This window comes from Orbicella faveolata, unplaced genomic scaffold (genome assembly GCF_042242905.1).
Source record: "Orbicella faveolata isolate gen_17 unplaced genomic scaffold, um_ofav_v1 contig_34, whole genome shotgun sequence".
NCBI classification, from domain to species: Eukaryota; Metazoa; Cnidaria; class Anthozoa; order Scleractinia; family Merulinidae; genus Orbicella; species Orbicella faveolata.
Genome location: NW_028301563.1, coordinates 33,143,747 through 33,159,900, shown reverse-complemented (window position 1 = coordinate 33,159,900; position 16,154 = coordinate 33,143,747). Strand labels below are relative to the sequence as shown.

The window sequence follows — 16,154 nt, the reverse complement described above, 5'->3', positions numbered from 1 at the left end:
TCATCAGACTCGCTTGTTGTTGTTCCTGTTCGTAGACCTTCTTAAGTTCTGCGGTTATTCTAAATTATTGTTTCAAGACACCAGGTCATCACATTAGGAGATGGATTTCAATTGATTGATGTATTTCTTGGCTAATTTGATCATTTGTGAGTTTGTTTATTCATTTGATGTGTGTTGTATTTCATTTTGACTGTAGTTTGCGTGGATTTAACTAAATATATAAGCGAGCGAACTTTCTGTAAGCGGTGACCTTCAGTGGGGCCACTAAATAATTGAGCTGTGACGAGAGAACTTATGCAAGGTTAAAGATTGAGTGTTTGTATGGATCTGAGACAATCAGGAAGCCTCTACTTTGGGGCTGGTGTCCGATCAAATTCCATCGTGTTTAATTGTGGTTATCTTAGCTTGTTGCATTTTGATGATGCACTAGGTACTCACGTGGACTAGTTAACATAGTATTGGGGAAGTGTTTAAGGGGGTAGAAAAGTATGGTTTTCTATTTTCTTCTTTCTCGCAGTTTTATAGTTTGTCAGTTCATGAATGATTAAATTCATGCTCTACGTTAGGCCGTTGTTTTTTCTTTGTAGAAGCTCTTTAAATTTTGTACCCGTGCCATGAGCGCTCGCCCCTTTAATCAACTTGCATTGCTGCATTTTTTATCGTCACGCATTTTAATTCAATTCTTTGACATTTTTCTCGCTAGGGTGATTTTATTTAACCCGTGAAATATAGCTAATATTTAGTTCAAAAAGTTAAAATTAACGCAAGAAAACTAGGAAATTATAATCTAATAGTATGAGCTAATTTTGTTGTAACTGTTTTGCGGGTTAAGTAAAGTCACTTTGAGATTGACACCCTGAAAAGATATTGAAACGGTCCAAAATTGATCCGAAATCCTCTTAGTATTATTGCAGCCCAAAGGATAACAGACACGCTGTGACAGAACAGTCTTTGACCTAAGAATGCCCATTTATGGACAGTTTTCTGAGAAAATATAAAAATAGTAGTCGCAGTTGCAGACAACAGTCTCCTGTGAAGTGGTAGAGATACATTTTTTAAGACATTACTTATTTTAAAAGCCAGGAATAGAACACATATTTTCGAAGCTCAGTGAAAGAAAAGAAAGCACTTTATGACGTCGGACTGCATAGTTGAAGGAGTTGTTTAGCTTACGAACACATGTAATTTAACTTGATTGAAACCTCGATGACAAAGTGACAAGGGATCGACTTACTAGAGGAATCATTTGCTCGCTGTAACGCGTGTTCAGCGATATGATAAAGCATAGACCGAAGAATAAGGCTTTTGGTTATTATGTCTCAATTGAATTTTGAACTGTTATTAAATGGGCAAAGAGAATCTTCGAGCATTTCCCGGTAAGCTAAGACAGTTCTTCTCACGACATCCTGCCCGGGCAAACTCTTCAAGCAGGCTATTTATATTTCTCCAATATCTTTTGTAATAAGATCCGGTTGCTTTTCTTTACTGAATTTTCGTTGTCTTCTGTTCGTAACTGCTCGTGCTATAACCCCGCTTGCTGTCGATCGTTTTATTGTTGTTGTTGTTGTTTTTTTTCAAATCGACGGCAAGTAAGTTCGTACGAGCGGTTTCCTCCCGTGGAAGGCGACAGTGTCCAAAGTTGAGTGTCATGACTCCAAGAAAAACCTTTTGTGGTAGTTGTTAACATCACTTTCATTTCTTAACGGCTTTAAATTTCTGACGCACGACGTCGAGAGCAAAGCGAGTCAATTTGAAATCGTTGTTAAGTTGTAAGCAAGTTTTGATGCAAAATTTAAAATAAAAGAAAGTTTTAAACTTTTACTTGCTATAAAAGTTAAGGACACTTGGTGATAAATTACACGGTCAACCGTCGCGCTACGATAGCTGAGATAGAACTGAGGTCTATCTCAGCGATTGTTGGTACAGTCGTCACTATGATCACCGTCTGAAGAGTTGTTTCCATATGTTGTACCGAAACAAGTTCAAGACTTCATTGCAAACTTTAAATACAACTACTACGATTTCCCTAAAGGCGGGTTTCACAGAGGCCATTAGATACGACTACCATGATTTCCCTAAAGGCGGGTTTCACAGAGGCAATTAGATACGACTACCATGATTTCCCTAAAGGCAGGTTTAGCAGAGGCAATTAGACGTTGACAATTCTCAATAACAGTGATAAAAAAGATTTCTTTTCGCCTAGATAAGAACGAACACAAACACAAAACAACGCGTTATTTTCACCCTGCTCTATTTTATTGTTACAAGCTTTTATAACGGTGTGCCTGACACGTGTTTATTTTCTACGTTAGCACTCTCAAAAGACAGTTCATAATTACTACAAACAAAAAAAAACACAAAAAAAATCCTTACTCCATTATACTTTCTCAATATCCTTTTTCTAAATCCTTTACTTGAATAAAATAAGAAATCAAAACCAGCTGGAATCCTGTAACTTGCAACTTATCCTGGTATGATGTTCGTGGAATTCAATCAATTGAAACTTAGCATCAAGATTCTCCTTCTTAAGGGATAATTTCACGGTTCAGCGCGTGTACAAGTTATAGCGTGACTATAAACTACTACCTTGTTCATTTTTTTTTACTGAGCCACATGTAGTTCAGCAACTACAGACTATAATTTGTGAAACCAGAAAGACTGATGCCCAAATTTTATCAAGATGTCAGCGGATTTATCAAGCAAAACTTCGAATTCAGTTTAGTCAGTTAAACGTTAATTTTTTTTCATTCGGTGGCTAAGGTCTTACTCTGGACACACACACACACCTTATCTAGTTTTATTCGATTGGTGGATAAACAATAAAGGTATTAATTAAAACACAGGGTGAGAAATTCTAATGAGAAACATTACTGCTATCACCGTGTTACTGTGACTGAGGGGAAAGTCTGAAAGGAAATTCAGTTCTCGCAGAAGTCATTAGCTCGGCTAACGTTATAGCTTGTTATAACACGGAGCCATGAAACCATCCTTTAATGGCAATTACCAAACAAGTAAGCCGCTCAAAGTAAACTGTTTATCTTCGACTAAGGATACGTGACTACTCGATTTTGTACTAACCTACTGATTGAGATATCATCGGCGATATTGAAATTTTCTGATTATATTGCGCTTCTATAATTTACCAACAGTTTCTATATATACTTGAATGATTGCAAAGGTTTAGCTGTTCTGTACAGGGTGTGTAAAACTAAGACTGCAAGCTCCGCGATTTCTTCAGGTAGTTTCATAGAAGACTTCGACTTCGTCAGGTCGGAAGTAGTAACTACCCGCCAGGAATGATCGTGAGAAAGAGGATGTATAGCTGTAACCAGCTGGCGGGCTGTAGGTGTGTCCAAGGTTTGAGTATGAGCTGGTGCTTGATGCAGCGTTGTTGTCAATGTGAATATCGTGTCCTCCTCCAAATGTTGGTCCATAGGAAGAGCAGCTGTAGATGGAATGGCTTCTCTGATAACTATACTGTCCTGTTTGATCTAGCTTTAGTGGCTGCCAACCAGGCTTGTTAACCAATGAGAGGAGAAAGGCTGCTGAATCGTAGTGCCATGAACAACTGTAACCTAATTTGAAATACACAATGGAAAAAGAGGTCCAACATCAATGATGTTTACTGACACTTTGGACAGTTTAGTAATGACGTATTACCGACAACGTTAATTTGATTGGCCCGCAAAATTTTACTATTATTCCTAGCTCGGCATTATTTCTTGTAGTGTTAATCTTAAGTTCTCCGGTTCCTTTATGTTAATTGTCTCCTAAGTTTTTAATAATTTCAATTCTGGGGTAAGCAAGCCCGGTGCGAGACTGGAAACAGCTGCCCCAGTTTCAGACTGAACATGATCTCCACGCCCTGTTTTATAAATTTCATAAAATTAATATCGAGCTTTAAAGCTGTCAGTTAGCCAGGAACACCATGCCATATAAAAATGCAAGTGTTTCTATCGGCCTGTTTATCTCGATGAGTTATCCAGAAAATTCTTAATATCATTGACTTATTTCCCTTTCTTTGGTATTAACCTTTTTTGTTTCCTTGCTTAATGATTCGAAGCGGTTGTACCGCTTCCTATAAAGTTCTTCCATCCCGATATCTCTCTAAAACCGTCACGAATCAGAAAAGAGGCACGTAAACACAGCAAGTAATACACCATGGAAGTAAGATAAGGCATTTTGTTAAGAATTTTCTCTAGCACTTAACTATCCCACATCATATTGTAAATATTTCTTTTTTTAATTCTTTTTAAAACTCTTTTCCCATATTTCTCCGTGACCGCTACTGCGAAATATAATCATGGCTGACTCACAGCTTGCGCTTGGGTTGTCTGTGATAAGATGAAATTGATCATGTCACTTACTCCACGAGAGACTTGTGTATCCTCCAAAAATATATTTTCCAACACGGATGATTGTGACAGTTGGACCTTTGCCGTCACACTTTGAATGAAAGGTATAGGAAGACCAGCCATTTACGGTTGCCCGGTAACAGCGATTCCAGTAAGAAGATTGGCGAGTTACAGGCTTCAACCATTTATCCAGCCATGTCAAAAAATTCTGGCTGTTTCCCACAATCCTGGAATATTTAAGACCCGCTGCAAAAATAACGTATAAGAACGTTCTTTGGATCAACTTTGTACTTAGCACTTGTTTTGGTGGACTATGTTGAAAGTTGGTTTTGCTAAGAATAAATAACACTGCCATCTTCACCAGTTATAAGATGACCATCATTGCTTGGACCCTAAATGTGACGCTAACTAAACTGGATGCACTGTTTGTTCGGAAAGATATTTTATATGTGGTGGTTATATTCCACCGTGCAACTTCATTTTTTTTTTTCTTGGAATATCTCGTTTTAAATTTTGGGTCGCAGTGATCAATACTCTTAATAGATGATTTAAAATCCTGAACAGGAAAATATTCGTATGATATTTATCAGAAAAACGAAATATCATTACCAATGCTCAGCGCCGACGTCAAAATTCTCAATGGAAAAACCAGCGGCAGATAAAGTCACGAAATTTGACAGCTTTTTTAAATATTGAAATTTTGAAAGAAAAGCCTTTAATGGTTAAAGTCCACGTAGGCGGTTTCAGCTCCACACCCCACCCCTGTCCTTTCTAAGTGTGGTTATGTTAATGTCAAAGCGTGTCTGTAGTAGCGAGGAGATAGCAAACAACATTACTGAGTCGTGTCCTTTTTTTTATTTCCAACAATAACAGTCCTTGTAATATGGCAAACTGATCAAAGATGGAAAGGAGAATTCTGATTGGTCGCTGAACGGTCCGAGGGTTACACTACTGACCGCTAAGATGCACCATTCACGAAGTAGTTTTGGCGAATTGCTTTTGCTCGAAGCATTTCACAGAAGAAAGGTGTTTGTAATTAAGACAAATTCTCACGGTTTTTGTTTGTTTTAATTTTTGACATCATATCTGCTGGACAACTTGAGCTTAATTCTAACTTCTTCAGCCTGAATTGAAGCACAATTAGCATGAAATACTCACCTGGCGCAGAGGACTTGCAAGTTTTCCCATCTCCTGTGTAAGGTTGGTTACACGTACATGTGTAGGATCCTACGGTGTTTGTACATGTAGCTAAACGGTGGCAGTCGTGTGCGCCGCTGACGCACTCATCGATGACTGGCGTAATGAGAAACACGGCAAAGTTAGTAAACAAACATAAATTATGTTCTACATGTTCACCAAAAAGCACTTTTTGTTCTCAAGTAAGGACTTGTTGTTGGCATTGATATTAGTACTTTATGATAAATTTGATAGTACGTGTAAACTCATTTCGCTATGTTGTTGTTATTTTGCATTTCTTGTTAAGTGAAAATAACTTACCAGTACAATTTTTGCCATCGCCTGAATATCCAAGTTTACATGCGCAAGTGTAAGATCCACGAGTATTGTTACAAACAGCATTCACATCACAGCTATGAGAGTTTGAAGAGCACTCGTCTATGTCTGAAACAAGATTAAAGGAGTAAATATGGGTAAACGTTGAGTTATCGTTAACGTTAGTCTGACCATTTCACCAAAGAAGCAAACAGCTTGAGGACAGTCCGTCGAAAGTTTACGGTAAGCACAGTATCTTTTAATGAACATGATAGATTTATTTTACTTTCCACACTCTCTGACTGATGCTCTGCTTTTAAACAATTTATATTACCCAGGTTCTAAGCTACTGGCGTCGGCTTCGAAATTGTTAAAAAAATATAGTTATTACGGGCTTGAACTTTTCTCTAGCACTATTCTCATTGCACAAGAGCGGTTGGTTACAGTTTTTTCTTAACCCGTCAATGCAGGACAAATTTCATAGTTGTTGAAAATAAATTGTGTGTCATTACCTTTAGCATCCACATCAAATGTACTTATGTCTAGTTTTTTAAGCTAGGGGGGAGGGGAAGAAGTTGTTTGTTTGTTTGTTTGTTTGTTTCTTACCATTACAAGTTTTTCCGTCTCCGGTATATCCAGCTCTACACTTACAGGAATATGAGCCCACGGTATTCACACAATCTGCATTCACGTCACAGTTATGAGTGTTGGTAATGCACTCCTCCAGGTCTGCAAAAATTACATTTGAAAACAAAATTGAAATAGATATAACATAAATAACATTAAAACGAATTATTTTGAGAATTAACCATAGATCCGGTTTGAGTGCGCAAGATGATCCTAGCTAAAGTTTGGCGACTCTACAATATTTTCATTAGTAGAGATTTATCACCTGTAAAACAAGTAAAGTTGAAGCAGTTATCGCATGGCACGTCATTCCAAGTGTATCCATGCCTCACGCCAAGAGTGTGCACACAGTCTTCGTTGTTCCAGTTGTTTGGTTGCTTTGGAGCCCAGTACCTAAAACTGCTAATTTCTTTATTTGTCCACACAAAAGAACCTTCAACACTGCGGTCATTCAGCCCTATCCACGATCTATCGCCAGCATGACGGTGCTGAATAAATACGTTTTCCTCCTGGTTGTGCACTGTGACCAGATCAGAGTTCATCTCAGAACAGTTTGACTCAGCAGTCAACCATGTGGCGCATGCGGGGCTTGAAAAGTAGCAATAACCGCCAAAGTAAGTCCATCCTGGCTGGCAAATGTCTGTAGATGCAAACAAAAATAAATCAATAAAAAGTAAGAGAAATCATTAAGAATGCCTTGAGTGTTTTTAAAGGAAATCGTTGCTTGTCATGTTTCTGAGAAACCTCCACATGTTTTGGCACTTTACTCCTGACTGAAACATTGGACTTCGTTTGTTATGAAATCAACTTCTGATCATCAAACTAGAAAAACATTAGGCTGATACGATCTTATTTTTAAAGGGGCACAGTCACAGTATCTTGAGTTATTTTTTGCCACGTAAAAAATTATCATTAAATTGAAAGAGATCTGAAAATCATCGTATACTAAGATACAGGCTTCAAAGAGGTAATAATAAACAATCAAGGAACAAGGATGGCCAGAATGGAGGTTAACACGGATTACAAACGACGGATTTGAAATATTTAACCTAAACTTTTCAACATGGGCAAACTGTGACGTAGCTCCTTTAAAAAGCGTAGGAGATAGAAGTTAATAAAATATGAATATCAAAAAAGCTAAACTACCGATCTAGAGAATAGTAAAATTAAAAATGAATTATTTTGTCCGTACCTGAAAGGACAGCGTATGAGATAGACAGTGGATCATACTTTGTGTCATACAACTCTTTTAAACAAACTCTCACATCGGTTGTATTGATGTACTGCAAAAAAAGAACAAATATAATCAGTGGTCTTCTAGACTTTTAGTCCAAAAGATAATTTTCACTTCGCTTCCGGTAATATTCTGAATATTACTTACTCATCGGGAGAAAAAGCAAACTCATACCTCCCTTGAGTTTTTGTTCCGGTAAGACATATCAATATCATATTATTTGCCTGTAGCAGATATTCCTCAACTTTCTGTACAACATGAAATTAATGTTTTGTCGATTATGACTTCAGCCGTCTTGGAGACGCCATCTTGGATTTTACGATTTTCCCGGCATTCAATTTGATGGAAAATAATGGCTGTAAAAAGGTACGATACTAATTCTGTATCGACGTTTAAGAAAATTCAAAGAAACCAAGAACTCTGTCAAATAGATGAGATTTGGTTCGACTGGCTTGTCAAAAATGCAGTTTCTATGGAAATGCCTAAAGAAGTAAAGAAACAGAATTACCTCCACCCAAGCAGTTATTCCATTGTGTACTGGTTGTCGATTTCCACCGCTAGATGAATGGTTCGCCGAAACAAACACATTCGGGGTGCTGTTGTACTTTTCAGTGAAGCGGATATCCTAAAGAAAAACTCTCATTTAGTAAGCGGAGTGTAATCCAACGTTGACCACTAGCTTTAACCACTACCAAACCGGAATTTTGTAATAACCTACTGAGTCAGTTTTGTTTAAATTGACGTTGTTCTGTAGGATCTGTACACTAACTCTTGAAATTTTTAAAAAAGAATACGTAATTCGGGGCAAACTCTCTAGTAAAAAAAAAAAGATACCAACCTTACAATAGGCATTGTTGTAATCTGCAGGTGGATGTTGGGCGTTAGCAAAATAGACTGAACTGTGTTCTGTAAAAAGAGGCTTGTGGAGAGAAGAAAACGCCAACCATTTCTAAAAGAGAATATAAATAAATGTTAACAAGACAATTAACCATAAGAAAAGGTCTAAGTCAAGATTATATTTTTTCTTGATGTATGATATGCCGATGTTAAAGTATGCTAGAGAATTAGCTGCCAATGCTAAAGACCAGTGTTAAGAGGCTAAAGTAAGTGATAAGGATCTATTAGTTTCTTATGGTTGGTACGTAAAAAAGGTGTAGACACTTACAGTATAAACATCGTCGTGAGATCCTGCGTAGTTCTGAAGCTCTCTCAAACAAACTTTAAACGAGGATTGCGTGACGTCTTCAATCCACACACTGGCAGCGTCACGCTTGAGTCCTAAACGATAGTGCGCAGCAGTAACAAACACTGAAGGTATCACTGAAAACCTTCCCTGCATAGAAAAAAACACACAAGCTGTTACTGTTGATGTTACTCGTGCTACTACTGTTGTTATTGTTGCCTTACTGCTGTTTAACATTAGCGAAGATTTGGAAATCTAGGGATGGCTAATGCTTTCATGGTTGAGTGATACGTGACATTTTAGCTCCATTGATCCAAAGGAAATCATATTATATTGAACTAACTCCGATGACTGTAAGCTATTCGAATTTATTCTTCATGAACTTGAGTTGTAAAATGAAACGAGAAAGTACCTACCGATGGAAAATTGACAGATTTACAAGTCGTTCCAGTCCACCATTGTGATATCCGTACTTCCCCGGCAACACCACCGACTGGAGCCCCTTGGTACGCCATCCAATCAACTGTCACGTTAGCTTTTGATTTCCGCTCATTGTAGCCTGCCGCCATCACACATGCAGTGAATCGATCATAACTGACATTTTCGACCCACGACACAGCGGCATCATGTACATATGACTTGTCACTGGTGTCAATATGATTGACAGTGATCTGAACTTCAAGTGGTTTGTCAGGATAAAACATATAAGGCTTGAGGCGAATTACTTCACAATGAGAATATCCGAGTGAAGGAATGTGTGGCATGTGACGGCGACCTCGCTGGAAAGGAAATCCTTCAAGAAAATAACAGTACAAAACACAAATCAGTACAAAAAAAATTTTAATTAATTTCCCAGGTTTTTTAATCGTAATCATCATCATCTTCTTCGACATCGTCAGAAATTTCAGAGTAAAACAATTTCTAACCTTCACAACTACCAGGGTGTTGCACAGAGAAATTCAGTCGCTGAATGCACATTTCCTGTCGAAACAAGCACTCATTGTCGTATGTTGTGCCATTTGATGAGCAGACTGGTTCTTGGTAGGATGGACAACTGTCAACAGCAACGCAGCGAGCATCAGTTGGTCCAAACGCTTTACACAGGCAGTGATAATGACATGTCACGTCTATGCAAGGATCCAAGTCTGGCAAGACATATAAACGATTGTCACGAAACGATCTGATGTTGTTTCAGTACACACTTGCTTGATAGTTATACACACTTCTGCCCTCCCACTGTGGGTTTGCCAGCTTTTACAAAAATAACTCCAATGAGCAACATTGAAGAGGGGGAAAATGCATACAGGAAAGAGAATGCTAAATATACCAAGTGTTTTTTCTATCTCCAGAAGGAATCTTTTTGCCTACCTCCACTGACCATGTAGTCGACAGTGATAACATCTTTATTGTTGGAGTCGCTGTTGTAATTCTTCACACACACTTGTGCGTCAGTTGTAGATGTATGCTGAATAAAATCAAAGATGAGTTAAACCCGGCCTGGTTCAAGTTGCTATACCGCCCGATTAGTTTTAAAGAACTCATATAAACGAAAGTTACAGTGAAACTAAAAGTTACTGAAATCGCTTTGAAACGGCCCCAAAGCAGCATAGAAACACAAGTAACAAACAGAAGAGTTAAACTAATTGTTTTTATTGTTTCTATATCTCGAGCTGTTATATGTATATGTTCCCATACAAACTGTTATATTTACGTTGTTACGCAATGTCATATAAAGTTCATGGGTCCCGAGGAACTTGGGATATTTGTGCCATTACCTGAGTGTTTGCGGAAATCACACAAAGATCACAACAGGTATTCCTTACCTCAACCCAAGCGGTGACAGCGTTACAACGTGACCCAGAAAGGTTCGCATTGTTGTTGTTGTCAGTGCGTTTTGGCGTCACTAACACAACAGGACGAGCATAAAATGGTTTTGTGAAGTTCACTGTCTACAATGTAAAAGAAAAAAATAATTTAATATCGACTGTATTTCCGCGAGTCTCTTGTAGAGGTAAGGTTGATAAATAATCCGTATTGGTATTTATAATACGCTGATTCTAATGTTTAGATTTGAAATCAAAGCGGGTTTGATATGAACAGGGCCGACCTGCACCGTTTTCAAGGGTCTTCATGATTGGCCAAACGAGACAATAGTTATACAACACAAACAATGCCCCTAGCCCTAGAAACAAAAGAGGTACAGATAAACAAGAATGAACCCAAATAGAAGTTTTAATGAGGTACAGGTCATCTGTTTGAACAAGAGGAAAAGTATGTTTGATCAATTGATCACCGAAAATGAAATTGGGTTTCAGAAACTATTTATGACATATTTTGTGGGCCCACAGTTCAAATAGGTCCATGTTAACAGTCAATTTTAACTTCCTCCATTGTTATGATAGCATTGCTGTTGTTGACCTTTTGATGCCCTATTATAAAGAGGATTTACATAAGAAACAACAATGCCGCGGGCTGGCAATAATTATTCTTTCCTGACAGAAAGCGTAGTTATCCTGATCAGATGGTGAATTTGTATTGGTAAACACGAGACTGTCGGTTATGGTAAAATTGTCAACACTCAGATTTGTAAATGCCATCCAATTCTGCAGAAGAAATAAAAGATATTGTAGTTAAAACCTGTCAATTATTAAAGAAACAAAAACATGCACAATTAGGGACTGTTTTAACCAACGTACAAGAGTACATGAAATTATCGGCAAGATACGCAAACCCAGTAAGATGTTGATAATTAGCCTTTTTTCAGGAAAAAATCTATAAAAGAAGCAACTCTCCTTGTGTTTGCATTCAGCTGCTTCCAGTCAACGGTTTCTACCACATGATTTCTACAAGTAGCTAGAGGTTTATCAAAGAGCTACCAAAAACATACTTTTTTTGTTTTATTTTCTTTTGAAAGCCAACGATTGATGTTTTATGCTGGTACAAAAAAGACTCATCTTGAATAGCTTGAAAATGGAAGACGATCGGGCACGTCACAGGGGAAGTTGACCTCTGATATATTTGGTAACGTCGTAACGCATGTAAATATTTCAGAATGCTGCTCTTTAGTCAGGGGTCATCATGATTTTCATTCAATTTTGATGAAGTGCATATCTTTGGCAGAGTCCAGTTCATTAGACTGACGAGTGACAGAAAACGAAATTTAAATTTACTCACTATCTTTATGCCTTTATGGGGTCCATCGAAAATCTTTGCTTCTCTGAGACAAATTTTGAAATTGTCCACGCGCAACTCCTCCACCCACACGGCCATGGCATCTTGAGGTCTCTTGGGAACTTGGTGATTAGCAGTTGCAAATATGGTTGGTGGAGTAGAAAACCGCTGAAATGAAATAATGAGAGAAGTTAAGATTAGTAAATTAAGCGACTGAGTGAGTGAATGACCGAATGAACAGATCAGGGAAAAGAAAATGACCGATAATGGGAGAATGAGTTAATACTTGCTTGAGCCCTCCAAGGTTCTTCAACTTACAGACATTTTGAGATTGCAACATATCTTTTGAAAAACTGACGGAACGTTTAAGATGGTAAAAATACAAAATGCCTCAAATAACAAATTAATATTCAAAAGTGAGTCACGCAACCCGCTACACGCCGCAGAAAGCCTAAATGTTTTCACAATGAGAGCCCGCCGATGATATTTTAATTATTCAAAAGAAGAAAAATACGCTTAAGGTAATTCCTCTGAAATAAAAGTGACAATAGATTTTTGTTCAAACTTTGTCCACTGAATATTTTGTCATTTGTCATTTTAATTTTGAAATAAAAAAGGGGGGTGCCCATGCTCATTAAGGAGCAGTGAGGCATTGAAAATGCCCCATTTTGGCATTATTTAATGCTTATTATAAGAACGCATTCCCAGTAATTGTAACATCTTTGTGAGACCGGACTCATAAGAACACGCATTAAACTACAGTCAATACAATGTGTCGGACACAAATAAACGTTTAAAGTTTGGTTCAGACAGAAAGCTAAATCCTTGATTAAAAATTTGAACCAAATTTCTTGACGTGGTTACCGACTGCAAAATAGAAAAGACCACAGTGTATCTGCTATTTTTCTTATTTACTCAATTTTCAGCAATAGAAATTAGATCAGTCTTTTCTCACGCAAAGCTTATGATTAGTTGATTACAATGACTGGAAAAAAAATTGGGGTGCCCGTGCTCGTTGGTGAGCTAGAGCCATTTTTCAACTGACAGAGCTCAATATCAAGGCAGATCCGTCATGTTTTCAATGTGCGCGTGCACGAGCGCGCGCTAATGACGCCATAAATTATGCGCAGTAAGGATGCGCAAGGCAAATGTGAGGAATGACCTTAAGTCCAAAAACCACTAATCAGCTTATTGTTATCGGTTTTGATCTTTCGCGTTAGGAACATTTGTGCTTGATGAGGAAAAATAATCTTTGTAGTTAGTCTCAATTGATAAGCGCTTCTCAATTTCAACAAATTTCAACATAGTAACATCATGTTTTTCGATTGCATTGATACAGGTTTCAGTTTAGGCTTAGCCTTATGTTGCTTGGCAACTTTTGAATTACAATTGTTTTACTTGAGACAACCTCTCATCAAGAGAGGCGCCTCTTTAGTGTATTTCTTCAGTTGTTGAGAAATATTCCGAATTTAGATATTTATCCCCTGACGCTATTTGTTTCCAATACTTTCTGCTGAGCTATTACGCTATATTTTAATGGTCAGCGTTTGCACAAGTCACGTTTGAAAAGGGCAGATGATTGACAAGTTTCAGTAAAGAAGATTGATTACCTGACTCGTGATTTCCACGTTAAATTTCACGCGAGAAACCGATATCGCACAAATCGCGAAGTGAAACCAGAAAGCATTGACTGGTATTCAACAACGTTGAGCAAACAGTTTTAAGTAAGAACTATTTTACACTCAAATTAAAATTTCAATACCAGCCATATTTTCGGTGTTCAAATTCTTCGAAATAACATCGAGTCAAGAATAAAAAGGCGAAATGCATTTCTCGTAGCAGAAAAGCTTACCGATCGTGGACTGCCGTTGTACCAGATTGGAAGTTGATAGAAATATTAACTGGGGAGTTGTTAAACGATGCCCCAGTTAAGAAGTAGCACTAAATGCAAACCCAGCCAGCTTGTTTGACATCCTTCGTCGTTTTTCCAGAGGCTGTAACTTGCAGTTGAATCTGGGTTAGCGTGACCTTTCAGCTCCGAGATTTTAAGCGGATGAAAGTCGTCGCGTAGGCTTTGAGTATGACTGTTTTACAGCCGCTTGAGTTTGTGAATTTGCCATCCAAAGACGCAATTGAGGCGATGTCCTTCGTCTACTTTTCAAGTGTATTTCGCCCGAGCGGAACCGTCTTATACAAGATATTTGATGATGGTTTCTTAACTGGAACATTGTGACCCTTATGGGATGGCCTACATACTCAAAATGAATGCTGTACTATAGCTGTGCTTTTCTTAGTAGTTGGTGAGGTAATGTTCCCCTTGAAAGCTGCCATTTCGTCTTCTACATATGTTACAATTGGCACTGGAGCTGCTTCGGCTGCTGAACTTTGCCTTGCGGATTTCCTTCGTTGGATTCGGCCATTTTCTTGTCCAAGCCGTTATGATTTTGTCGTTTTCTGGTACTCGGAATCGTAAGCGGCTTCTTATATCTCTCTAAAAAGTTGTAGTTCAGTTCAAAGCAGGGAGAAACTTCATTTTCACTTTGAAAAAGACTTGTGCTTGTTTCTAGCTCCGTAGGTTGCGGCAATGATTTTGCAACACGATGAAAAGGTCACTTTTGTTTTTTTGTTTTCTTTTTTTTCTGTGACACCAGTGAACAATCACGCAAACTCTCGTTTTTAGGGCCCGTTTTTAGAGTCGTAATTTCACGCTAAATACCCGCCTTGGTAACCAAGACCGGCGCTTTTGATGCTTTAAATAACCTCGTTACATAAAGTAAAGCTCTTTTCCGCACTAATTCCTTTCAAAAATATTAGCAGCTTTTTGACAAATTTAGCACACAAAAAAGACTGGCAAACCGTTTTAGGCAGTTTCTGCCAATATTTGGCAACTTTTTGGCATTTCTTTGTTTGTCTTTTTTGCATTTTTGAGGAATTTCTGAGTGGATGGCTAGGTTTAATTCTTTCATCTACAATTTCTACACACTAGTTCTTCATCTTTTGTCATACTGATTAGATTAATTCGTATACTGCAATCATCATTTTTTAGGGTTAACTGACGATATTAATATTTTGTTTTTGTATTTTTTCTTTCTAACATCCACATCCACAATCGGGGCTCCCTTTTTCATGAAATTCTTATATATCTCTTTACTTTCTAAACCACTTAACAAAACAAATTCTAACCTGCTGGAAATCGATCCTCTTGCATTCCGTTCCAGTTGTCCAAGAGTTTAAGGATGCGGTGCCAGTTTGAGATCCATGGGGTTTCGTTTCAAACGCAAGATAGTTTACCTCAATGGACTTATTTGAACCGTTAGCAAATTCTAGAACACAGATTGTAAATTCACTCGCTTTAACATCTTCTACCCAGACTGCAGCGCCGTTCCGAGGGGTTTGGCTCTTCACGGTATGGCCAACTGAGGCGAGAACCGTTACTTGCTGTCCGCCGTAAAATGGCGATTGGAAGTAAATCTTCTTACAACCGAACAGCCCTGGTGAGCTTGTTGTTACGTTTTCTTTTCCGGCCTTGAATCCGAGTGCTGTAAAGAAATAAAAAAAACTTTTTTGTTCAAAATGATCGCACTTACAAAGTTTTAACTGAATGCGCAGCCGATATCCTAGGAATGGACATGTTGATTGCTTTGGGAACAGATTTAATTCTCAATTTCCTTGATCTGTGCGCCCCTCCCCCATCTTTCAGTTCGCTTCTTCTCTGATCAACAAGACATAAAAACGTTTGAGCTTGCCGTGAGAAGTTGAATTAAGGTTTACATTCAGAGAACGCAACTGAGAGTAGATACCATACCTTCAATGGCTGGAGCGCCCAGGCAAACCAACAAAAAAATGAGAAAGAAGTGCATCGCGTATTGGTGCTCAGACGACATCTTGCTCCGACTGAAAGGGAACTTCACTCTCATGCACATTATAATCATCACAAGGGCAATGCGTGACTGGAATTTACCTGTTAGGACATGTCGAATTATAGGATATTAACAAATTTTAAACAGCACGTTCACAAAAATGAGTTATCTTGGGGGTGACGCATATAAGTGACGAGGTTGAGGATGACAGGCAGAGGAAAATGACCAGTGTA

General features: G+C 38.2%; 1 protein-coding gene across 1 annotated transcript; it reads right to left on the bottom strand.

Moving 5' to 3' along the window:
* Positions 1–2,234: 2,234 nt before the first annotated feature.
* On the bottom strand, positions 2,235–16,021 carry LOC149105857 (uncharacterized). The gene is made up of 18 exons (XM_089271541.1): positions 15,867–16,021; positions 15,245–15,600; positions 12,065–12,229; positions 11,385–11,493; positions 10,714–10,841; positions 10,259–10,355; positions 9,817–10,035; positions 9,307–9,683; positions 8,873–9,040; positions 8,546–8,656; positions 8,216–8,332; positions 7,666–7,756; positions 6,739–7,113; positions 6,453–6,575; positions 5,853–5,975; positions 5,514–5,648; positions 4,368–4,601; positions 2,235–3,575 (listed from the first exon to the last, which is right to left on the bottom strand). The coding sequence occupies exons 1-18, from the start codon at positions 15,991–15,993 to the stop codon at positions 3,235–3,237; spliced, it is 3,396 nt and encodes a 1,131-aa protein (XP_089127667.1). The 5' UTR covers positions 15,994–16,021; the 3' UTR covers positions 2,235–3,234.
* Between the last annotated feature and the right edge of the window lie 133 nt (positions 16,022–16,154).